This window comes from Abramis brama, assembly GCF_963993115.1.
Source record: "Abramis brama genome assembly, chromosome: 10".
NCBI classification, from domain to species: Eukaryota; Metazoa; Chordata; class Actinopteri; order Cypriniformes; family Leuciscidae; genus Abramis; species Abramis brama.
In genome coordinates, this window is record NC_139972.1 from 2,865,628 (window position 1) to 2,892,345 (window position 26,718).

At 40.2% G+C, this 26,718-nt stretch overlaps 1 protein-coding gene and 1 long non-coding RNA gene across 4 annotated transcripts in view; one reads left to right on the plus strand and one right to left on the minus strand.

Moving 5' to 3' along the window:
* Positions 1–3,430: 3,430 nt before the first annotated feature.
* Positions 3,431–26,718, minus strand: part of LOC311091352 (NLR family CARD domain-containing protein 3-like) — a 70,608-nt gene continuing 47,320 nt past the window's right edge. For 2 of the 3 annotated variants that reach the window (XM_084127264.1, XM_084127265.1), the window contains exons 12-14: positions 9,763–9,936; positions 7,530–7,703; positions 3,431–6,989 (exon numbers count right to left, since the gene is read on the minus strand). In XM_084127264.1, the coding sequence (XP_083983390.1) occupies positions 6,974–6,989; positions 7,530–7,703; positions 9,763–9,936 (364 nt within the window). In that variant the 3' untranslated portion in view covers positions 3,431–6,973. The remainder of the gene's footprint in view (positions 6,990–7,529; positions 7,704–9,762; positions 9,937–26,718) is intronic. The other variant, XR_014608056.1, reaches the window with a different exon arrangement.
* On the plus strand, positions 13,909–15,552 carry LOC311091414. The gene is made up of 4 exons (XR_014608082.1): positions 13,909–13,982; positions 14,202–14,267; positions 14,541–14,609; positions 15,416–15,552. It is a non-coding gene; the product is annotated as an uncharacterized lncRNA (long non-coding RNA).

Below are 26,718 nucleotides of genomic sequence, written 5' to 3' on the forward strand. Positions count from 1 at the left end.
GTGATATTTAACACGTCCATAATATTGCTGCACAAAAGAATCAAGCTTTTGGGGTAATTCATGGTCTGTTGTAAATAATTGTAATGCTTTTACAATTTTAAGTTTCCTTTTATTGTTCGATGGTTGAAGGGCGGGTAGAATAATGTCACTATTGTACACAGTTATTTATTATTGCATCCATAGAGCAAGCCTTTCACTGATTGTTTACAGTTTAACAGAAGTTAAAGCCATAATAATAATAATCGTGCAAAGCATCATGGGGTGTAGGAAAAGGTGGATAGTAAGTACATGTAGCTAATTGTTACTACTGAGTATTTAAATGTATAATTACACTAACAAGGACACTGGAAAATAAAGTGTAAGCGTTAATTCTAATATTATGTGAAATGTCATTTTTTCTCATAAAATCCTTACCTCATTGGAGGCCATGAAGCGACACCCTGAGGACTTCTTTAATCAAGACTGTAGAAGTGCCATCCGGATGGCTCCAAAATTAACTGAGAAGCACATTAACCTGCATAATTTCACAAATATGAGGGTGAAACCAGACACTCCGGTCTTAAGCCAGTCTATACATCATGCAACCTCGATAACAAAACAGAACAAATAACACACATATATCATAGTTGTTAAACTACTGTTTCAACTTCATCCTCAACACAGGTATTCAGTCCACGGTCCATCATCAGAAACTTCAGAGGAAGCTTTACACACTGCCAGATTTTTAGAGGAAATGGATCAACTCTTTGATATTCTGAACTTCAGGTGCAAATGTGGAAATAAACCTGGTAATTAAATGTTTTTCTCTACAACCAGCAAACCACATTGTGATTTTTGTAGATGCCTGAAAGACACCAAATGGTGGAGGAGACCACTCTCCTTTTCCAGCATCATCCGCCTGGGATCCCTGAAGAACAGCATTAGCTGGGAAAAATCCTGGAGATTTGGGTAAATAAAGATCTATTTGGGGTCAAATTAAACAATGGCAGATACAGCTCAGAGCGAAAATAACAAATACAACATTTAAATGTGTCTGTCAAAAGTGGAGACTAAAAATTAATTGATGTGCTTAAAGAAAAAACCTGATCTAAACCTAAATCTGATAAATCCATTACCAAAGTGGTCACTTACTTCCATCATTTACTTCAATCTGTAAGGTCTGGCAAAATACCAGAGTGGGCTTGTTCACAGTGTGAGGGACGTTTTGATGATGCACAAAAACCTGATGGCTGAGGGACTGAAGCACCTCCAAATTAAACCAAGATTGACTTGATGCATTTATATTTTAGTAAAAGGGTACTAATAATGAAGAAAACAGACAATTAGCAAGACTTCTATATTAACCATTTTTCTTGCTGTTACGTTTAGAACCTGTTTTCTGTTATAAGACGCAAAGCAGGGCACCGGTTTCACCCTTCAGACAGAGAACTTTCAGCTGCACTAAGAAGTGCATCAGTGGCGAAACATCATTGTTTTTAATTATAGACCCACAAACTGTGTGACAGACGACTGCTTACAGCTTCTTCAGTCTCCCACTGTGGAGTGTATTGAACAGATAATGCATAATCATATATCACTAGACTGACATGTAGAAAACTTGAACCAAATTTAAATTACTTACCTTTTCTTGCGATGCTAAAACGATTATCGATGCATCTTTTTTTGTGTGTGACTACTTGGTACTTTTAAAGCAAAGTATTTATAATGACCCATAAATAATTTACTTCCAATATCTTTTATTAATAAAACAAATGGAAGTGATTTGGCAAGTCAACTGTAAGGTTATATTTGTCAGCATATGTCCCAACATTGCAAAGAACCAACAGGAAAATAAATGTGTGCCTGTACTAGCAGCATACTTGTAGTAAATTAATACAAACTTCAGCATATTCTGAATCTCTAACATTTAATAATAGACTTCTAACCAATATCCTCCTGTTATTTACAATGAGCAATATAATCCTTCAGACAAAAAATAAATAAACATTTTGCTGTAGCAAAATCACAAACAGCTTTCATAGAAAAATAATGCGTGTTGGACTTACGCCTATTCTGAATAATTAGTAACAAACAAAGCTGCTCTTATACACAAATAATAAAGAGTCTAAGACTTATGACTTGAAATTGTTGCTGTATACCAATCAAAAACAGCTTATACTAAAAAAGTGAATGAACATCTGCAGAGAGCACAGTCAAAATGTAACTTTTTGTGACTGGCACTGCACTTATACACACTGTGACTGTGGAGGGTAGTACAGTAAACCTAAGTATAACGTCATATATCAGATCTGTTCACAGCATATTGATGTGAAAACAAAACAATACAGAAAGCAGCTCTCATACAAAAATAGAAAAAAGGCCACAATGAAATTATGCCAAAGGGTAAAAATGAAAATATGTTAGCTTTTAAAGAAGAGGGTGCCGTTCGGATTTTGCACTCAGCCATTATGCGTCTCTGTTATATGCGCGTTTGAACATATATGTGCGCAGGCGTGTAGTCCTTCTTTACAAACCATGCTAATGAAATTCCACTAATGCCAACATAATTTTCAAGTCTAATTAAAAGAATGTTGTGGTCGATAGTATCAAATGCAGCACTAAGATCAAGTAACACTAATAGAGAGATACAACCACGATCGGATGATAAGAGCAAATCATTTGTGACTCTAATGAGAGCAGTCACAGTTTATGGTACGGTCTAAATCCTGACTGAAAATCCTCGCAGATATCATTTCTTTCTAAAAAGGAACATAGTTGTGAGGATACCGCCTTTTCTAGTATCTTTGACAGAAAGGGTAGATTTGAGATCGGCCTGTAATTGACTAATTCTGTAGGATCAAGTTGCGTTTTTTTAACAAGCGGTTTAATCATAGCCAGCTTAAAATTTTTTGGTACATATCCTAGAGGCAAAGATGAATTGATGATATTAAGAAGAGGATCTATGACCTCTGGAAGCATCTCTTTCAGTAGCTTAGTCGGTATAGGGTCTAACGTACATGTTGTCGATTTAGATGATTTAACAAGTTTAGCGAATTCTTCCTCTTCTATAGCAACGAATGAATCAAATTTTCCAAATTGCTGTGCTGCTTGGAAACATCTGGGGTTAAAGATTTATTTTTCGTTAGTTTAGCCACAATTTCAAATAAATACCTAGGGTTTTGTTTATTTTCTTCTAATAGGGTTGAAAAATAAGCAGATCTAGCAGCTTTTAAAGCCTCTCTGTAAGTAATCGAGCTCTCTTTCCATGAAATGCGGAATACCTCTAGTTTTGTTTTCTTCCAGTTGCGCTCCATTTTTCTGGCTGCTCTCTTAAGGGCCCGAGTGTGCTCGTTGTACCATGGCGTTGGACTATTTTCTTTAATCTTCTTTAAGCGCAAAGGAGAAACTGTGTCTAAAGTGCTGGAAAATAAAGAGTTAAAAGTTTCTGTCGCAATAGTAGTAGTATACTTTATTGTCCTCGAAAGGAAATTTGTTGTGGACTACATGTTGCTGCATAAACATATAAAAAAGACAGTTGATTTAAGACATTACAAATTTAAAATTAACAAGATAAACAGTTATTCAATAATCGTACAGATACAGGCACAAAGGAATTCTTATACCGATTTAGTTTGCACATTGGGACTCTATATCTTCTACCAGAGGGGAGCATTTCATACTGCGAGTACAAAAAGTGAGTTTGGTCCCTCACAATTTTCTGTACCTGATTCAGAATGCAACTCTCATATAAATGTTGAAGATTCAACTGTTCTTCTTGTCCAACAGTTTTTAATGCTGTCGACACCAGGTGTACTAGTTTAGACTTAAGCTGTACATTTAGGTTCCCAAACCATACTGTAATACCATATCTAACTATACTTTCTAAAACAGCTTTGTAGAATAACATCATAATCTTCTTATTAACTCCATAAACGCAATCTACGTAAGAAGTACAGTCTCTGGTGCAGCCGAGTGCAAACCCATTCTGTGTGTGTTTTCCAAGTGAGTGAACTGTCTATATAAACACCCAAATACTTGTAAGTCTGCGTTTGGGTGATGTTTTGGTCATGTATGACCACTTGCCGATGGTCACCTATACATTTTGGGTCGAATATAATCTCCTCCGTTTTCTTTGTATTTATTATTAAATCATTTTTATCACACCAATCAACGAACCTGCTTATTTCTGGCTGGTAGATGTTTCCTATATTATCATCTCCGTAAAGTAAACTTAAAATGGCTGTGTCATCAGAATATTTAAAAATATAGTTTTGTGAATGCTTACTTGAACATTCATTTGAAAAAAGTGTAAAAAGTATTGGTGAACTGACACAGCCTTGTGGAACACCTGTGCTAATGTTGAGTTCTTCTGAGCTATCTGGGATGCTACACGTGTTGTCTTACTCCAACAGAATTAAGAATGTCTTTAAATGCCAATCCCAATGCATCTTTTTCGTTATCTACATGTATATTAAAATCACCAACAATTAGTACTTTATCTGCAACCAGTACTAACTCTGATAGAAAGTCAGCAAATTATTTGATAAAGTCTGTATGGTGCCCTGGTGGCCTGTATACAGTAGCCAACACAAATCTCAAACGTGATTTATCATTTATACTTGATAGTGTTACATTAAGCACCTAGCATGACGTTGTCATACTCAGATTCTATTCAGAATATGAGTCTGATACTGCTCCATTGGGCTGTGATTATGGGGCGTGTTTCAACCGAACCAGGAAAGAAAATACCTCTGCACTCAATTGGATAAACCTACAACCAATCAGAGCAACGGAGTAAGTGTAACATCTTTCCGATCGACAAATGCCTTGATCAAAGTTCTCTGTTCTTCTTCTAAAATGAATGCGCTATCAATATCAGACGCGACACTATAACAGACGCGATGGCGGAATCTACACATCTCAATTCTCCAATGGCAACCACCTTAGTTGTAAACAAATTCAACCCAGGCGCTCTTTGGTGACGTGGATGATTATGTTACTGTTGATCATCTGTCCATCATCATATAAAGCCCGCACTGACAATTTGATTGGTCCAAACAGCTCTGGTTCGAGCATTATAGCTCCACAACGGATCAAGTCCAGATCGAACTTCCCAACCTCAAATGTTGTGGGCGGGGATAAGTTCGGCTGGCATCCAGGCTATTAAGCACCAACACTTCAAAAGAATTTTAACACAAGACTTCTCAGTAATTCTTAAGATATTATAATAAATTTCAGCAACTCCTCCCCCTTAGCCTTTCAGACGAGGCTCACAGTAATCTCAAAACAGACTCATTTAAAGTAATGTAATTGTCTGGTTTTAGCCAGGTTTCTGTCAAACACAGCACATCCAGGTTATAATCTGTAATCATATCATAAACAATAAGTGCTTTTGAAGTAAGGGATCAAATATTTAGCAACCCGAGATTTAACATTTGTTCATCCGCATTATATCTGCTTTTTATTTGTTGAACATCAATTAAAAAAAAATTTGGAGTATTTTGTATGTCCTAATTCGGGGAACAGACACAGTCTCCATATGATGATATCTAGGTGGAAGAGTCTCTATGTGATGGGATTTATCTGATCTCAGTGACGTGAGACAGCTAGCAGACGGTCGGATTAGCCAGTCTGTCTGCTTCCTGACCTGAGCCCCAATTCATGTTATTATTAGAGAGAAGATTATTATTATTATTATTATATTTTTATAATTGTTTATTATTTATCATATTACCTTGGCTTATGTTAGCAGCAAGAGAAGTGACTCAGAAGAGTACTGGGTTTAGCCCGAATGAACTTGTTTTTGGCCATACCGTTTGGGGGCCGTTAGCTTTATTGCAAGATGGCTAGATACCTACTGAACCACCGAAAAAGTTGACTGAGTATGTTGATGGTTTTAAAAGACGAATTGTTGAAGTGGTTAAAGTGGCCAAGGTGAACCTGGAACAAGCACAAGCAAAAATTAAACGCTTGTATGATCGTAGGACGGAACATCGTTCTTTTTGTGTTGGCGATCAGGTGCTGGCCTTGTTGCCCGTTGTTTCATCTCCGTTTAAAGCTAGATTTGGTTAAGTAATTCAGAAACTTTGAGAAATTTGCCAACATTCCTTGAACATCTTCCAACTGAAAAGCATTGTGAATTGGTTGAGTTAATTCGGGAATATTCGTCCTTGTTTTCAGATGTTCCTTCTTAGACACACGTAGTACAACATGACATTGATGTGGGTGATTCCCCTTCAATACGTCAGCGCTTTTGTAGAGTGCCGTGGAAAAAAAGAAAACAGCTTGAGTCAGAGGTTAAGTATTTGATTGATAATAATCTCCCTGTTTGTTAGTAAAAAAAAGGATGGGACATTTAGGTTCTGTACAGATTATAGAAAACTAAATGCAATCACTAAACCAGACTTTTAGTTGTGTATAGTGATTCTTGGGAGGAACATTTAGTCCGAATTCAATCGCCTGAAAGACGCTCAGCTCACCGTGAACCTAGCAAATGTGTGACTTCGGGCCACGGTGACTTATTTAGGACGAAGAACACCTGCGCGCCGGTGATCCCAATCGCGCCGCAATCAACCAGTCACCTGTAAACAATGCAGACGCAACACACACACACACACACACACACACACACACACACACACACACAAAACAAGGAACGGCCGACAGTCTTTGTCTTCCTCTGCTGGTACAACACAAACACATTCAGGCACTATATTACCTCTAACAAAACTCCCAACCTTTTTGATATTATACTGTGTGTTTATACAAATAAAATGGTTTATGAATGAGAAACTGTAATTTGCTGCAGTGAAATAAAAGGTGTTTCACTGCCGCCTCATCAGGTCTTTCAGAGGAATGTTGAAATCTAAACGAAGTCTTAATTTACAACAGTAAAGTCGCTGTATCTTCAGTCTCTGTTGATTCTGATGACTGTGAGTCTCTGTAGTGGATCCTTATTCACCATCAGATGATCATCAGAAGATCAGACTGTCATCTAATACTGGCCAGTCCTAAAATAAAACACACAAACTGTCACATGCAGTATGAGACATCACATATGTCACATATTTTCATAAGAAAACTAACTAGATAAGCTATATTAATTCATTCTCAAACATTATAAAATAGCTTCTATCTGATGCTAAAAATCACTTTACAAAATTAAAAGGACATGAAAAGTCACTTTCACACAACAGACAGCTGATACAGAACCAGCAGAAATTATCATTACACTACGAATTTAATATGAGTTATTTACAAAAAAAGCAAATCTCAGGGAAAGCTGAAAATAACATTAATATTATGTTCACAATCAGTCACAACATTATAAGCACAATTAAACTCATAAAAAACAGTTTAAATTTCAGAGACCTACTGAAGCTGAATTTAAGACTCAATATCTGATGATCTCAGACAAAATATTTACACGTTACTGAACCTTAACCTTTAACTTTTATTTCTAGTGAGTAAATTTGAATTTGAAATTTGAATCAGCCATTTGAAATTTAAGTGAAAATATGATAATGAAAATCGTTAAAAACTATTCTTACCATAGTGTCTCCAGTTTATAATGTGGATCATCCTTCAGATCCTTTAGCAGCTTCACTCCTGAGTCTCCTAGTTTATTCTCAGACAGATGCAGGTCTCTCAGGTGTGAGGGGTTTGATCTCAGAGCTGAAGCCAGAGCAGCACAACCTTCATCTGTGACACCACAATCCTCCAACCTGTAGAGAACAGTGACACACATTAAGCCAATATCCAAAGATAAACATGACCACTTAAAAAAAATAATAATAACATCATAATGTCAATATGAAATATATACACATACTCATTAATTATTAGATTAGAATCATTTATGTTGTTAAAATACACCAGTTAGGATTAAGGGATTGAATACACAGTTTGTAGAGTATAAAAATCATTATTTCTATGGAAAGTCCCCATAAAACATGAGAACCTATGGTGTGTGTGTCGAAGAAGCAGTCGAACAACAGGAGAGATCATCAGTCTGTGAGTGTTTACTTTTCCCAGTAGATTTTAGCGGGGCTCTGTGTTGCTAGGAAGTTTGTTTTGTTTACTGTGTTTTTACTCTGGTAAAAACGCCCGTGTGACGTTGTTTGTGCGTCGTGACTTGTTAGTTTCGCTTGACTAAACAGGAGGGCGGGGCCTAACCAGTTAAAGTATTTATTCTAACAAACTGCTAGTACTTCTTAGAAGAAGCAGTCGAACAACAGCAGAGATCATCAGTCTGTGAGTGTTTACTTTTCCCAGTAGATTTTAGCACGGCTCTGTGTTGCTAGGAAGTTTGTTTGTTTACTGTGTTTTTACTCTGGTAAAAGCGCCCGTGTGACGTTGTTTGTGCGTCGTGACTTATTAGTTTCGCTTGACTAAACAGGAGGGCGGGACCTGCTGTATTCAATAAAGAGGTATTAGGCGTGTATAAAAAAGGTTAGTGCACCGCGGCAGCCCTCGTGTGAAGCCCTCATCGTGTGAAGACCAAAGAGTGTAAAGACCAAAGAGTGTAAAGACCAAAGAGTGTAAAGACCAAAGAGTGTAAAGACCAAAGAGTGTAAAGACCAAAGAGTGTAAAGACCAAAGAGTGTAAAGACCAACGACTCTACCTGTGCGACTCCACCGAGCAAGGACACCGACAAGGCACTTGAGTATTAATTTTCTTGTTTTTTTCCTTTCCTTTCTCTTCTACAAAACTTTTCATCTGATCTGTCTGTTTGTGACCCCTCTTACACTATGTGTTTTCAAATCCCTACTATTACTAACACACGTAAATCAAATGTCACACGTCAGAGGAAGTCCAATCCTAACAACCTGCGTACTTTTCCGGTGTCTTCTAGTACTATATTCTCTTTTCCTATTGGTCTCTGGAATTGCCAGTCCGCTGTAAACAAAGCTGATTTCATTACATCTATTTCTAGTCATTTGGGTCTCAGTCTACTGGCCCTGACTGAGACCTGGATCAGACCAGAGGACACTGCCACACCGGCTGCCCTCTCCACTAAATTCACTTTCTCACACACCCCTCGCCTTACTGGTAGGGGTGGTGGTACTGGTCTGCTCATCTCAAACGATTGGAAATTTGATCATTTACCACCTCTGTGTGACAACAGCTCATTTGAATCACATTCAATTACTATCACTAGCCCTATTAAAATCCATTTTGTAGTTGTATATCGTCCCCCAGGGCAGCTCGGAAGTTTCTTGGAAGAGCTTGATGTGCTACTCTCATCCTTCCCTGAGGATGGTACTCCTCTCATAGTTCTTGGAGACTTCAACATCCACCTAGAAAAACCTCAGGCTGCTGATTTCCACACTCTGCTTGCCTCATTCGACCTCAAGCGAGTATCTACTGCGGCTACTCACCAATCAGGTAATAAATTGGACCTTAGCTACACACGCTACTGCTCCACTGACCATACACTGGTCACTCCACTGCACACCTCAGATCACTTCCTCCTCACTCTCAACATCAACCTGCCACAGAACACAACACACACTCCTCCACAGGTCACCTTTCCGCGAAACCTACGCTCAACTCTCACCCTCTCGTCTATCCTCTCCACAGTAGTCGATTGTCGAGTTCACGCGCGTTCATAGGTAACTAAACCTATGCGCGTGAACTCGACAATCGACTACTGTGGACTTTGACCGAAAACAGGATGTAAATACAGGTATGTGCTCTGGCTGAATTATAATTATAGATTATGCACTATCTACATATTAAACCTTATTCACTCCGAGTCTTTATGGTAGAGAAGATCTTACCACAGTTCCTCCAGTTTACAGTGAGGACTCGCTAGTCCAGCAGAAAACCGCTTCACTCCTGAGTCTCCTAGTTTATTCTTATACATATACAGTTTTCTCAGGTGTGAGGGGTTTGATCTCAGAGCTGAAGCCAGAGCAGCACAACCTTCATCGGTGACACCACAATCACTCAACCTGTAGAGAACAATGACACACATTAAGCCTATATCAAAATATAAACATAACACTTAAAAAATAAAAAATAAACAATGCTGTCAATTTGAAATATATACAAATACTCATTAGTTCAAGTTGTTAAATTACATCAGTTAGTATAAGGGGATTGAATATACAGTTTGTACAGTTTAAAAATCATTATTTCTATGGAAAGTCCCAATAAAACCTAAAAAACCCAACATGTGTGTTTGTGTGTGTGAGAAAGTGTGTGTATGTGTATGTGTGTGTTAGGACTGGGAGAAAAAAATCGATTCACCTAACTATCGCAAGGTTTTGGTTTACAATTTTAATATATATATATTTTTCTATATTCCAGAATCAATATTGATTCAAATTATGCTCGTTTTTTTTTTTTTTAGCAATGCAAAATAAACTCAAAATGCTCTGTTCATTTTGATCTTTAATTTTCGTGTTATACATCAATCGATCCTGTTCAGTTTCTTTTTTTTTTCAGTTTCTATTTTTTTTCTGTATAGTCACAATAAAAATAAAGTGTTTTGCTTTTTGCCAAATAAAGAAAAATTAACATGATGCGAGTTCTGCACTCTCTCTGTCCGTGAACTCCAATTTGAAACGCATTCGAAAATGATCTATAACTCCGCGAAAATACCCACGGGCATAAAGCTTGAGATCGCATCTTTTAAATGAAGTAATTTATATAAAAAACAAATATTCTCATCTTCTGTAATCTGTATGAAAAGAGAGCGATTCCAGTCGAGCTCATTACGAGCTCATTAACTATAATTCGTTTACGCCTACTCACGGAGCGCGCTATTCACAAGATAATGTGTTAAGCCATCTATGCAAAACAGGTAAACGCCCCCAAGCAAATGCATTAAACGCTTCAAGTTTCATCATTCAGTCACCTGTGCGTTGGGAAGATGGCACGATACACTGGTGCGGAAGCCCTTCAGCTCGTCCTGGCTACTAGCGACGAAGAGTCCACATTTTCATCAGAAAAAGAGCGCGACTACTCTGATGACGACCGTTTGTATTTTGAAGAGCGACTTGATCCAGCCGTGGATAGAATTTCGGATGAGTAAGTATTTAGTCTTACTTGCATTAGTTGACAAGCTATTCAATATAAACATGTAGCTTACATATTATACTGGGTGGACTATTTTCCACTTGCCATCCAGAGTATTGACATTTGATATCTACATATATTCAACACGATCTAATTGTGCATATCTATACCATGAATTTAATATCTCGTACCATTTCAACGTCAAAAATGTTTTTTTGTTTGTTTTTTGTGCATATGCTACGCACTGTAAACCTCTTGGTTAGGAAATTTGTATTTGTATGTGTAAATGATATGTTTATATCATTATGTATGAAAGCTAGAATTTAGATTAGGTGTTTAGATTATATTTTGACTAGTTTAAATGCTGCCTCATTATCATTAACGATGCATGCTCGCAAATATCAGTTGTAAATGTGTGTAAATGTGCTGAAATGTGTAAATATACCCAGTTAATGAAGTGCGCAATTGTGTTAGGCTAATGTTTGCGGTGTGCCTCTCCGGTAATGGCCCATTGACACGCATATAGGTGTGACGTTTTGAGGTTTGAGTTCTGTTTTATGAATCTGTTTCTATGTTTTCAGTTTCTGTGATCCGTTTTCCCCTGTCTTTTGTGATTTTGGTTTAGTCCTGTTTTCCCCGGTCTGTTTTATTAGTTCATTTGTGTCAGCTGTGTCTTGTTAATCATCCTGTTTGCCTGTGTATATATACCCCAGTGTTTTACTCAGTCTTGGTCTGTCGTCGTCAGATTATGGTTGTCTTTGTATGGTTAATGTTTGATTCCTGGAGTTTTGTCTTTTGATTTTGTAATCTGAAACCATTTCAGTTCTAATAAATAAATACTTTGTTTTTGAATTACTTAAACCTCGTCTCAGCATCCTGCCTGTTACAACCCTGACAGAATGACAGACCATAACAAAAAAGAAAATGTGCTGGGATCAACTCACAGGGGTAATTAAGGAGAGCCACGACCTGCTGGAGTATACGGTGAAGTTTAGTGATATGGCTAAAGACTGGAATGTATGTGATGAAACCATTATCACAGCATATATGATCGGTGCTATAAGCGTCGATCCTCGTCCACTCCCCGATTTCTCGGGGTTGAGCTGGAGGGAAGCTGTTGCCATCTGCTGGGAAAGTTTTACCCCCCAGTACGCCTCACATCCAGCCAACCCAACCGATTTAGTTCCAGTGCCAGTTCCAGTGCCTGAGCCGTTGGTGCCAGTTCCAAGTCTTGTTCCGAAGCCTGTTCCGAGCCCAGCACATTTTAAAAAGATCACCTGGCCCAGAGCACGAAAACTTATTTCTAATAGTGCTGATCTTGGGTCTAAAATGTTTGACCCACCTTGGGTATCCGTTCGGAGAGCACGCAAGTTTTTTCCACATACCACCAGATCTACTGATCCTCTCATCAGCCCAGCCGAACCTGAGCCTGAATCTGAACCAGTGATGTCTGTTCCTGAGTCTGAGCCGGTGATGTCTGTTCCTGAATCTGAACCAGTGATGTCTGTTCTTGAGTCTGAGCCGGTGGTGTCTGTTCCTGAGCCCGAGCCAGTGGTGTCTGTTCCTGAGCCCGAGCCGGTGGTGTCTGTTCCTGTTCCTGAGCCGGTGGTGTCTGTTCCTGAGCCCGAGTCGGTGGTGTCTGTTCCTGAGTCTGAGCCGGTGATGTCTGTTCCTGAGTCTGAGCCGGTGGGGTCTGTTCCTGAGTCTGAGCCGGTGGTGTCTGTTCCTGAGACTGAACCAGTGATGTCTGTTCCTGAGTCTGAGCCGGTGGTGTCTGTTCCTGTTCCTGAGCCGGTGGTGTCTGTTCCTGAGCCCGAGTCGGTGGTGTCTGTTCCTGAACCTGAGCTGGTGGTGTCTGTTCCAGAGCAAGAGCCAGAACCTGTCAATTTCCCCATTAAAATTTGGGGGGGGGCGCATACCTGCTAGGGGAACAGCGGAGGGTTCTCTGACGCGGTTCCCAATACCACCATGGCCACCTGAAAAAATATCTCCACCATGGCCGCCTGAAGGGTCATCTCCACCATGGCCGCCTGAAGGGTCATCTCCACCATGGCCACCTGAAGGGTCATCTCCACCATGGCCACCTGAAGGGTCATCTCCACCATGGCCACCCGAAGGGTCATCTCCACCATGGCCACCCGAAGGGTCATCTCCACCATGGCCACCTGAAGGGTCATCTCCACCATGGCCACCCGAAAGGTCATCTCCACCATGGCCACCTGAAGGGTCATCTCCATCATGGCCACGCCCACAGCCTGTTCCACCATGGCCACGTCCACAGCCTGCTCCATCATGGCCACGACCACAGCATGTTCCGCCCTGGTCTCCTGACCAACCTGCATCCGTCTGGATCGTCCTGGAGTCTAGGATGCCCACCCTCCCACCCTTTTGGATGTTTTATACGGCGCGAGGACGCGCCTTTGGGGAGGGGGGAGGTACTGTGACGTTTTGAGGTTTGAGTTCTGTTTTATGAATCTGTTTCTATGTTTTCAGTTTCTGTGATCCGTCTTTTGTGATTTTGGTTTAGTCCTGTTTTCCCCGGTCTGTTTTATTAGTTCATTTGTGTCAGCTGTGTCTTGTTAATCATCCTGTTTGCCTGTGTATATATACCCCAGTGTTTTACTCAGTCTTGGTCTGTCGTCGTCAGATTATGGTTGTCTTTGTATGGTTAATGTTTGATTCCTGGAGTTTTGTCTTTTGATTTTGTAATCTGAAACCATTTCAGTTCTAATAAATAAATACTTTGTTTTTGAATTACTTAAACCTCGTCTCAGCATCCTGCCTGTTACAACCCTGACAATAGGCTTATTGCACGCGTCTAAAATTATTTACATCAATTATTCATTATAGACTAATGCTACTATAGTTATATTTATGTAATAATATTCTTCAACTTTTTTAAAAGGAATGTAGCTTCATCACTACCTCTGCCTGCAACTCGGAGTGCGCTTAGCAACACAGTCAGAAATCAGAAAGAGTAAGTACATATTTACCCACTATTTTACAGATGTTAGTTCAATTTTGTTTATACCTAGTGTTAATACAATATGAGCCTGTATGACTTTATTATTTATTTTTGGAGATTGGTTGATGATGTTACATATGTTTTGTGTTATCAGCATTGCTAAATGTCCATGTGCTGGAATAGTACTCTGTAAAATATATGATAATAATAGTTTTTAACTTTTTTTAAAAGGAATGTAGCTTGTTCACTCTCGCCTTCCACTGCAACGAGGACACGCAGCAACAAAAATCAAAAAGAGTAAGTACATATTTACCTACTATTTTACACATGTTAGTTACATTTTGTTTATATACTTAGTGATGATACAAATGTATATGTGCCTGTGTGGCTTTGCAAAAAATGTGTTGTTATGCATGCACAATATAACAATTATTGATTGGTAATGTTAATATAAAAGAGCTTAAATTGTGTTGCTTTATCAGCATTGCTAAATGTCCATCAGTTATGCATGTGCTGGAATAGTACTCTGTAAAATATATGATAATAATAGTTTTCAACTTTTTTTAAAAGGAATGTAGCTTGTTCACTCTCGCCTTCCACTGCAACTCGCAGGACACGCAGCAACGGAAATCAAAAAGAGTAAGTACATATTTATCTACTATTTTTTACCTACTACTGTGGCTTTGCAAAAAATGTGTTATGCATGCACAATATTACAATTATTGATTGGTAATGTTAATATAAAAGAGCTTTTTTTTTTTTTTTATCAACATGCTGATTGCCCTGCCCTGACATGCTGATAGACAAAGAGATCACATAAAACCTGTTTTAGAGACATTGCACTGGCTGCCTGTTAAATTTCGTGTTGATTTTAAAATTCTTATGTTGACTTACAAGGCGTTAAATGGACTTGCTCCGCAATATCTTTCTGATCTATTAGTACCCTACATTCCGACACGTAATCTTCGCTCAGCCGATGCCGGTCTTTTAGTTGTTCCGGTAACGCGCCTAAAAACAATGGGTGATAGAGCGTTTTCTTCGGTTGCCCCAAAGTTATGGAATTCACTGCCCTCACAAATTAGAAGTGCTCCATCTTTGAAATTGTTTAAGTCATTCCTTAAAATGTATTATTTTAAAGAAGCATTTGGGTGAAACGTGATCTCTGTGGTTCTCCATGTGATATATTTTACGGTTTTGCTATATGTTTTGTTTATTGATTGTAATTAGTTTTTTTTTTTTGGGGGGGGGTGTTATAATATTGTTTGTATGCATGCTCTGTAATAGTTTGTATTTTATGCTTATTTTATCTATTTTATTATTGACTATGTAAAGCGCTCTGAGAATTGACTTTTAAAAGCGCTATACAAAATAAAGTTATTATTATTATTATTATTATTACTTTGATCAACCTCAATTAACCTTTATTAATATTATTATTTTTATAGGAATGTGGCAAAGAGGGCCAAGACAAACATTCAGACGAGCTACAAGGAGTCCACTCTGTCATGGAAAACAGAGACTGACATTGATATGGTTCCACAGACTCTGAGTTTCCTGCCTGCCCGGGAACTTGGACCACAGCTGAGTTCTGCTGACACACACACTCGACAGACTCTCTTCAAAATGTTTTTTTTCTGAGAATGCAGTGTCAACTCTGTGCCACAACACCAATGCTCAGGCTGCTGGTGCAATTGCAAAGGGGTGCAAATTTAAATGGACTGATGTCAGCATCAGTGAGATGTACCGCTACATTGGGCTGGTGTTTTACATGGCCATGGTGAAGATGAGCTCCATCAAGGACTACTGGCGGCAAGACAGCCTTTTCCTGCCACAATCATGGCAAGAGAGAGATACCGCACTATTTCATGGAATGTGCACATAAGTAACCCAGATGCAGATAAGGAGAATGACAGAAAGAGGGGTACACCTGAACATGACCGTCTTTTCAGAGTCAAACCTCTCATGGACACTATCCGTCATGCTTGTAAATCCATCTATCATCCTAGAAGAAACTTAGCTGTGGATGAAAGAATGGTGGCATGCAAAGCACACACAGGCATGACACAGTACATGAAAGCTAAGCCAACCAGATGGGGTTTCAAGTTGTTTGTTTTTGCAGACTCCTCAAATGGATACACTTTGGACTTTTCTGTGTACACAGGAAAGAACAACTTTCCCACAGACCATGGACTGTCATATGATGCTGTAACATCTCTTTTAGACTGAAAAAGTTTTAGGCTCTGGGTACCATGTGTACATGATGCAAAGAACATTTGCACAGTTGGTCGCAAGATCTGTATGCTTTGCAAAGGACAGCTTGGTAAAAGGCAGGACACACCTTGGAAATGCCAGGCATGTAATGTTCACTTGTGTCTTCAGTTGAACATGAACTGTTTTCAAAAATGGCACCAAGACATGTAACTGTATTCTCAAAACAATCGGATTGCTTTGATTTCACTACTTAGATCCACCTTTCTGAACTTCCGCTACTAGCCTTAGCCCGCTAGCATAGCAGGCGTGGTCTGCGAGGATAGCGAACTGCCTTTACTTTTGTTTATTTTGCTCACATTTGATTTGCTTAGAGCCCGCATCAACGGGGCATAAGCATTTACTGTGAGATACCTGCCTTTACTTTTATTTATTTATTTATCGCTCACAATTGCTTTGTTTATAGCCGACTGATTATTTATTTTGGCCACATTTGTTTTGCTTAGAGCCCGCATCAACGGGGCATAAGCATTTACTGTGAGATACCTGCCTTTACTTTTGTTTATTTATCGCTCACAATTGCTTTGTTTATAGCCGACTGATTATTTTTTTATTTTGCTCACATTTGATTTGCTTAGAGCAAATTTAGAACATTTAGTTCCTCCACATAGAGGAATTACAATAAAACAGATTGAAAAACAAAACCTTTGAATCTCCTCTAATTCTTTGTTCAGGCTGCCTCACTTGATGGGCCATTAGCCATTGGGGGAGTGTCTATGTCACACCCCTGGTCTGAATCTCATTAATATTGACAGGCCATTACCATTCCCACGCATAAACCTCTTCTGACAAAAAAACTGTCTTACAATGTTTAAATCAATGTATTGTTTTATGTGAACGATTAGGCAGGATGATTTTCACATCATTTTGAAGCCAGAACTGGACAACATCCATTAGTCAAAAGTCTTGTGGACACATATTTAGTATGTGTTTTGTGGTCTTATTTCAGCAACTTTTATTTTTATTTTTTTCAATAACCATGCATAAACATTATTCTCTTAAAAATACAAACACGTACATACATGTTGCTCACATTTTATGGTAGCCCCGTTTGTGCTATATAGAGTAAATTTACACCTTTGCCATTAACATGTTTATAAATAACTGAAAAAAGCACAAATGTCAGGGCATTTCAAAATATCCCAAGGGCCCCAAAAACACCTTGGTCCCGAGGGTTAAACCTTTCTGACGGGATCGCCACCTTATCGTGGTGGAGCAGATTGTGCGTGTCTCCATGAACCCTAGAGCTATGTCGGCAGGATTCTTGTACTCCTGGCAAGGTCACCCAAGCCGAACAGGTCGAAGGGTAGAGACCAGACAAAGAGCGATCCCACTGGCCCTCCAGGTTGGGGGTTGGGCGATGGGCTAACTACCCGTCCCCGGAAAAATAAATTGGTTACAGAAACCGAAACTATGGAAACTCTACCTCTAACTGAACCAAGTCTAACTGACAACCCACTAGTGGGATGTATGAACCGCCTGAGCCAAACTCATCAGAGACCCCGGGGGAATGTAAGAACACTATACCAAACAGAAAAATTGGCACAACTGACCAAAAAGAGGCAGTGCTACTACCTAAGCATTGTTGGTGTATGTGAGAGCCGATGGAATACCTTTGAAGAAGTAACAACTGCCACTGGAAAGACCTTTCTTTATTCAGGCAACCCCAAAGAAGAAGACCCCCACACACACGGAGTCTCACTGAATGGGAACCAATTTCAGAACGGATCATCACAGCCAGGTTTACATCAAAGGGACTTAATATTACATTCATCCAATGCTATGCTCCTACCAACACTGCCGTTTTTGAAGAAAAAGAGGCCATTTACCAACAACTACAGGCTGTCTTTCAGAAGAATCCCAAAAGAGACATCAAGATCCTTATGGGAGATATGAATGCCAAAATTGGAAAGGATAACAGCAACTGGAGAGGAACAATGGGGATAGAAGGATTGGGGCAGATAAATGAGAATGGGCTCCTCTTTGCCAGCTTCTGTTCCCTCAATGAGCTAGTGATCGGAGGCAGTCTCTTCCCACACAAACAAACCCATAAAGCTACCTGGATATCACCAGACCACCTCACTGAAAATCAGATTGACCATCTTGCAATAGACAGGAAATGGAGGAGAGTTCTCCTTGATGTCAGAGCCAAGAGGGGTGCTGATATAGACTCTGACCACCATCTTCTCATGGGAGAACTCAGAATGATACTGGCAGTGAAGATGAAACCTGGGAGCAGGGTTCAAAGAAGGTTTGAGACAAGGAAACTAAAGGATAATAAAATATGCCGGGAAAGGGGAATCCACCTCCGCAAGCGGTTCCAAGCCCTAGCAGAAGGAGAAAACATAAACAACAAATGGGAAAGATGCAAGGTGGCTTTCACAAGCACTTGCGAATCTGTCCTGGGCTACAGTGACCCCAGAAGAAAAGATTGGGTCACAGATGCAACTTGGAGTGAGATCGAAGCCAGACAAGATATCAAAGCAAAACTCAACAGAGAGACAGACAACAACAAGAAGAAATGCCTCCAACAAGACTACCAAGAAAAAAACAGGGTGGTCCGTAAAAGCTGCAACAGGGACAAGAAAGCACAAATAGAGGAGCTGGCCAAGGAAGCAGAAGAAGCAGCCAGAGAAAGGAAAGCCAAGGAGCTGTACAGAATAACCCGCCAGTTGTCTGGGAAAAAACGGACCACAAGCCGGCCTATCAGGGATAAGCAGGGAAGCCTTCTCACCAAAGAGTCCCAGCAATTAGAGAGCTGGAAGGAACATTTCAAAGAGGTCCTGAATAGATTCCCCCCAGTCATAGAGGAAGCGGGAAAAGACCTAAACATCAATGGTGGTAGGATATCAAAAGAGAAAATAAGGAGAGCCTGCAAAAAACTGAAGCTAGGCAGGGCACTGGGGAAGGATAACATCCCACCTGATATACTGAAAGCAGATATCAACGCCTCCACTGATATCCTCCATGGGCTCCTAAATGACAACTGGGAAAAAGAGGAGATTCCCAAAGATTGGAAGGAGGGATTAATTATCACAGTCCCCAAGAAAGGAAATCTCAGCGAATGTAAAAACTGGAGAGGCATTATGCTCCTCTCAGTCCCCAACAGAATCCTCTGCCGAATAATCCTAGATAGAATACAAGAACCACTAGACAAGATTTCCAGGAGAGAACGAGCAGGTTTCTGGAAAAACAACTCCTGTACAGATCACATTGCAACACTCAGAATAATTGTCGAACAATGCATCGAATGGCAGTCATTATTATTAATAAACTTTGTTGACTTTGAAAAGGCCTTTGACAACCTACACAGAAACATTCTGTGGAAGCTGCTCCGACATTATGGAATACCCATAAAATTGGTCAACATCATTAAATGCATGTATGATGGAATCACAGGTCAAGTCACCTCAAATGGTAAACTCTCGGACACGCTCCTTATAAAAACAGGAGTACGTCAAGGCTGCCTACTGTCTCCCCTCCTCTTCCTTATCGCCATCGACTGTACAATGAAAATGTCAGTGGATGGTGAAAGGACAGGACTACAGTGGAACCCTTTTGAGCAACTGGAAGATCTCGATTTTGCTGATGACCTGGCTCTGATCTCAGAAACACATACACACATTCAATGCAAGACCACCAGATTGCATGAACAACATAAACAGATAGGTCTAAGGATAACCGTTGGGAAGACCAAGGTCATGAGACTCAACAACAAAACTCACCAACCAATCACAATTGAGGAGCAATCCCTGGAAGATGTGGTTGAGTTTGTATACCTGGGAAGCAACATCATCACAGATGGAGGAGCTGATAAAGATGTCGAGCTGCGCATCAACAAAGCAAGACATGCCTTTAGAACAGTCCGACCTGTATGTCTCTCTTCCTAGCTCTCTAGAAACACCAAAATCAGAATCTTACAATACAAACGTAAAATCTGTACTGCTATATGTCCTGGAAAACCACCAAATCAATCATCGATAAATTACAAGTGGTCATTAACAATTGTCTCAGATACATGCTGAGGATTTGGTGGCCTAACAAGATATCAAATGTAGACCTGTGGAGACGCATGAACCAGTAGCAAATCCACATTGAAATCAAAACCAGAAAGTGGGGATGGATTGGTCACACACTTAGAAAGGATCAGAGGAACATAGCAAGACAAGCTCTGGACTATAATCCCCAAGGCAAGAGGAAGCAAGGGAGACCTAAATCCAACTGGAGGTGGTCCACACTTGATGAACTGACCAAGTGGGGACCTCCTGGCAAGAAGTAAAGTCCTTAGCACAGAGGAGAGTGAGGTGGAGATCCATGGTGGACGCCCTATGCTCCCAAGGGGGCCAAGAGGATTAAAGAAGAATTAAACCCTTGACAAAATCATATCGCAATATTCAAATCTGTGCTGGCGCTGCCGCTGACCAAGAGAGAGTTGTCATGAAACAGCTTCACAAAAGGTCTTTTCAAGCTCATAACAGCAGAGCCGGCCCGAGGCATAAGCGAACTAAGGCCCCATTTACACTGCATGGTTCAAGTGACGCAATTCCGATTTTTTCTCTCATGTGGCACAGATCGGATATGACCAGTGAACGTGTAAGCAGGAAAAAACCGCATGGATTCTGATTTTCTCAGATCGGATTCAGGCCTCATTCATATGTGGTAATAAATCGGATATGAATCGGATACGTGCATTTGCGTGTGCCATATAAGCAGACAAATCGGATATTCCCCAGTAAATGCGAGTCGTACGTCATTAAAAAAGGGACGTCAACTCAGGTGGACACCACCAACTGCGATCACATGACTTATTAATGGTGCGATGGAGGACGAAGGCTCAACACAGTGGAGTATTTTTTTCTCCGCCTTTCGAGAGCAATGTTTTGCTGATTTTTGAAAATAGTGCGGAAAGCAAAACACTGAATAATTAGAGATGCGCGGATGAGCTCCAACGTCACCCGAATCCGCAGCCAAAAACAAATCATCCACCCGCACCAATAATTTTCTCTGATTTAAGTATCCGTACCCGATGGTCAAATTATGTATTCATACGTGTTGTTACGTGTGAGGATAGATGATCGTCACCTTCAACAGCGGATTCGACGGTTGATGCGCGCATCTAATATGAATGAGCGCTGCTTTTAAATGAACATTTCTTTAAAACAAAATTTATTTGACAATTTTATTTTCTTAATGGCATAAACAGGCTTTACTCCCTTGAAACTTAAACTGGAATGGAACATACTCATATTTTAGAGAATGTAGTTAATATTTTCGTTAATAATTTATCATATCCACTCGCGACCCACCCGAAATTAATCAGAATGTTATTTTTATTAGCCTACTTGACCTGCCCGATCCGCGGATTATCCACAGAGCTCCACCTGCGGATATGACCGCGATCCGCGCATCACTATAATAATTTTGTCTGCTTCTGCATCCATTGCATATCGAGCTGTTTTACTTCGTTTTCCGGGCCAGAACGTCTACATTTGGTTGTTTTGGCAGTGTATAGTGTAAATGCAAATATCGGATACAGGTCACTTTTAAAAGATGATGTAAGCGGGTCGTCAAAAAAAATCGGATATAGTCAGCAAATCTGAATTGGGCATCAAGACCTGCAGTGTAAATGCAGCCTAAGCGGCTGCTTAGGGCCCCCTCGAGTTTTGTTTTGTTTTTACTCAGCTTTTTTTTTTTTACACATTAATTAACTTAAACAAGTGACATGAATGAATTAATGACTAATTCAAGACAAGAAAATTCTGATTTCATGATCAATATACCTGCCTAGGCAAGGCAAGGCAAGGCAAGGCAAGTTTATTTATATAGCACTTTTCATACACAGTGGCAATTCAAAGTGCTTTACATAGAAGAAATTAAAATAATAAAAAGAAATAAGAATAATTAAAACAGTTTAGAAAAATAAAAAATAAAATACAGTACAGTACAAACAGTCGGACGAACATTGGCACAGTGCTCATTCATTAAATGCATAGCTAAACAGATGTGTTTTGAGTCTGGATTTGAAAGTGACTACTGTAGGAGCACGTCTGATCTCTTCTGGAAGCTGGTTCCAGCTGCGGCTGGCATAATAGCTAAAAGCAGACTCGCCATGCTTAGAGTGAACCCTTGGTATTTCTAGCTGATATGATCCTAGTGATCTGAGTGATCTGTTGGGTTTATATTCAGTGAGCATATCTGCAATATATTGAGGTCCTAGGCCATTAAATGATTTATATACCAGTAATAATACTTTAAAATCAATCCTAAATTTAACTGGGAGCCAGTGTAAAGACCTGAGGACTGGTGTGATATGTTCATATTTTCTGGTTCTGCTCAGAATCCTGGCGGCAGCGTTCTGTATGAGCTGCAACTGTCTTATGGTCTTTTTGGGAAGGCCAGTGAGGAGTCCATTACAATAATCCACCCTGCTGGTGATGAAAGCATGAACAAGTTTCTCTAAGTCTTGTCTGGAAACAAAGTATCTAATTCTTGCAATATTTTTCAGATGATAGTATGCTGATTTAGTTATTGCTTTGACATGACTACTGAAACTAAGGTCTGACTCTAGTGTCACACCAAGATTCCTGACTTGATGTTTAGTTGTTTGACCCCTAGAGTGAAGGTATGCGTTCACCTTGAGAACTTCATCTTTGTTTCCAAATGCAATGACTTCAGTTTTGTCTTTGTTTAACTGAAGAAAGTTTTGACACATCCAACTGTTGACTTCATCAATGCATTGGCACAGGGAGTCAATGGGGCTGTAATCGTTAGGCGATAGGGCTAAGTAGAGCTGTGTGTCGTCTGCATAGCTGTGGTAAGCAATTTGGTTCTTTCTCATTATTTGGCTCATTGGGAGCATATACAGGTTGAACAGGAGTGGCGCAAGAATTGAGCCTTGAGGGACTCCGCATGTCATGGATGTCCACTCAGACTTATGATCTCCTATACTCACATAATAACCTCTCCCATCTAAGTATGACCTGAACCATTTTAGGACTTTCCCAGAAAGCCCCACCCAGTTTTCCAGCCTGTCAAGAAGTATGTTATGATCGACAGTGTCAAATGCAGCACTGAGGTCGAGTAATACCAGCACTGATAATTTGCCTGAATCAGTATTTAAGCGAATATCGTTTATTATCTTTATGAGCGCTGTCTCTGTGCTGTGGTGCGGTCGGAAACCAGATTGAAAATTGTCAAAGTATCCATTCGAACATAAGAATTTGTTCAGCTGATTGAAGACAACTTTTTCAATGATCTTGCCTATGAAAGGAAGATTTGAGATCGGCCTATAGTTGCTTAATATGGTCTTATCCATATTGTTCTTTTTCAGGAGGGGCTTGACAACTGCAGTTTTCAGGGAGTTTGGAAAACTCCCAGAGAGAAGTGAGGCATTTACCACTTCTAGAAGATCTGCTTCTAAACTATTTAACACACTTTTGAAAAATGATGTGGGAAGTGTGTCAAGAGCACAGGTTGATGTTTTAAGGTGCTGTACGGTTTCTTCCAAAATTTTGCCATCAATTTCTTTGAAGTCAGACATAGTAACTACTTTCTCAGGTGGTTTGATGGTCTGTCTAACCCCAGGGCAACTCAAGGATGTGCTGATCACCTTTCTGATATTATTGATTTTCTCAGAGAAGAAAGAGGCAAACTCACTGCACTTGTTGTCTGAGAGCATTTCACTGGGAATCTGGCTTGGGGGGTTTGTCAGTCTCTCTACAGTAGCAAAAAGAGTGCGTGTGTTGTTTAAATTACTGTTTATAATATTTGAGAAGAAAGTCTGTCTAGCTTTGCCTAGTTCCATATTAAAAGCATGGATGCTGTCTTTGTAGATGTTATAATGGACTTCAAGTTTTGTCTTCCGCCACATGCGCTCTACTTTTCTGCATTGTCTTTTCATATTTTGCACTGCTGTTGAGTTTCTCCAAGGTGCTTTTTGTCTGCCACTCTTCTTCCTGACTTTAACAGGAGCAATATCATCAATTACACTTTTAACTTTTGAGTTAAAGGAATCAAGGAGAAAATCAACAGAGTCTGCAGATATGCTTGGTGTTAAGGATATAGCCTTCATAAATAGTACACTAGTGTTCTCATTTAAGCATCTCTTCTTGACAGACACAGATCTAGCTTCAGTGGCAGGAGAGATCAATATATCAAAGAAAATACAGAAATGATCAGACAGTGCTACATCCTTAATAACAATCGATGAAATGTTTAGACCCTTACTGATAAGTAAATCTAGAGTGTGTCCACGATTGTGTGTGGGTCCATGAACATGCTGAGTCAGATCAAAAGTTTTTAAAACAGTATTGATTTCTTTTGCCATATTGGTTTCTGCATTATCTATGTGGATGTTTAAATCTCCAGCAATGGCAAAACAGTCAAACTCTGATGTAATTGTTGATAACATTTCTGTAAAGTCCTCAGCAAAGGCTGGAGAGTATTTTGGAGGCCTGTAAATAATGATAAGTAAAATGCGTGGAGCACCTTTTAACACAATACCCAGATATTCGAAAGACAAGTAATTCCCAAATGATTTTTGCTTACATTGATAGATATCTTTAAAAAGAGCAGCTAGACCCCCACCTCTCTTAACAGCTCTGCAGACACTCATAAAAGTAAAGTTCGGGGGGGCTGCTTCATTGAGGATTGTTGCACTGCAGCTGTCTTCTAGCCAGGTTTCATTTAGAAGCATAAAATCCAGATTGTTTGTGGTTATTAAGTCGTTGACTAGAAGTGATTTATTTTTAAGTGAGCGAATGTTAAGGATTGCTAACTTAACAGACTTACTTTTCCCCACAGCAATATTAGTTTGACGTGTAAGAGGCACCAGATTAGTTAGGTTTGCTGTACGGCTATTGAAGGCCTTAGACTTTCTATCTTGTAATAGAACAGCAATAGAGGAAGATACAGGCACACTGGGTTCCCGTTTGTTCTGTAAACATTTGAGAAAGTTACTGTTATCAAAACGGGGACCCGACACATATCACTGAGAGCTGGTATCAGTTGTTTTCGGTTCACCTCGAGCAGATGGAGGAGGGTGTGGGCCCTGGCGTTGTGGCAGAGGCCGAAGAGCTCTCACAGGAGGAGGGGGAGGGCGAGCTGGGCCCGCAGGCTTTGGTGGTAATGGTGCCTGTCTTTTTTTGGTTGGTATTTGGGGGCTTGCAGCAAAAGAGTGGGATAGTCTGGTTCCAGCATACACCAGTTCTTCCATTTTCTGTGAGAAGCACAGGAGTGGAGTTGCTGGGGAGAGGGAGAAAGTGTCTGGTGAAAGGGGCTGTTGCTCTGGTGTTATCGGAGGTTGTGATATGCTGTCCTGGATTCCCTGGCTGTTTTCCAGGAAGTCGTCCTTGGGTGGTGAATCTTGGAGCAGTTCTGATATGTCTGTCTGTGGTGAGCTGTGTGGACAGGGCTCAGCTGATATTGTGTCCGTGAGCAGAGGTTGTTGTGGCGGAGTGGTGTTATCATGTCCATTTTGCTGCTGAAGTGAAGTCCCGTCGTCATTCATACTGTGTCCAGATGTGTGTGTGCCGTTCAGATTGAGTGGATTGGCACACACTGCAGAAGGATGATTGAGGGAGAAGTAGATATTGTCCTTTAACACTCTTGAACCAAGTTTGTTTGGGTGATGGCCATCCCGATGAAAAAGTTGTCTCTGACTCCAGAAAAGATTGAAATTGTCAATGAAGTTTACTCCTTTTATATTGCAGGTTTTTTGCAGCCACGTATTAAGCCCAAGCAACCGTGAAAACCGGTTTGTTCCTCTTGCTGGGAGTGGTCCACTGATGAATGTTTGCACTTTCAGTCTTTTAAGTGTTTCAAAAAGTTCATTGAAATCCTTTTTAAGGAGTTCTGACTGCTCTTTATGAATATCATTCTTCCCCACATGAATGATGAGTCGATTTGCAGTCTTATGTTTCATCAGAATGTTCTGAAGTTCCCTGTTTATATCAGAAGTTGTTGCTTGTGGAAGGCAGCACGTAGTTGTATCCCTGCCGCTAATGTTTCTGATTATGGAGTCCCCCACTATCAGAGTCCTGGGCTCGGCAGCGCTCTGAGCTGAGTGCCGCTGTCTGCTCGACCTTGAGCGCCAGTTAGCATCAGTGTTAGCCACTGGCCCATTCAGTCTGTGTTCGATCACATTCATCACATTTGGGGATTCCTCATTTACATTCATTAGCACTTCAAATCTGTTCTCAAGATGTATAGGCGGTGGTTGGAGACCAGTGTTTGCAATCCTTGTCAGAGCTGTATCTGGGGTAGAGGATGCTACTGCGGCAATATGTGATGCTCGTGACAATCTGATGTCTCGAGTGTCTTTGGGTCTCCCTCCCTGTTTGTGCCATCGATTAGTAAGTCGATCGGCTTGTTTCTCTACCTGTCGAGGAGCACTAGTTTCATGGGACTCACCGGTATGCTGAGGGTGTCCATGATGAAGCTCTGTTGTGTGCTCCGTCTGGTTTGGTGGTCCCGTAAGTAA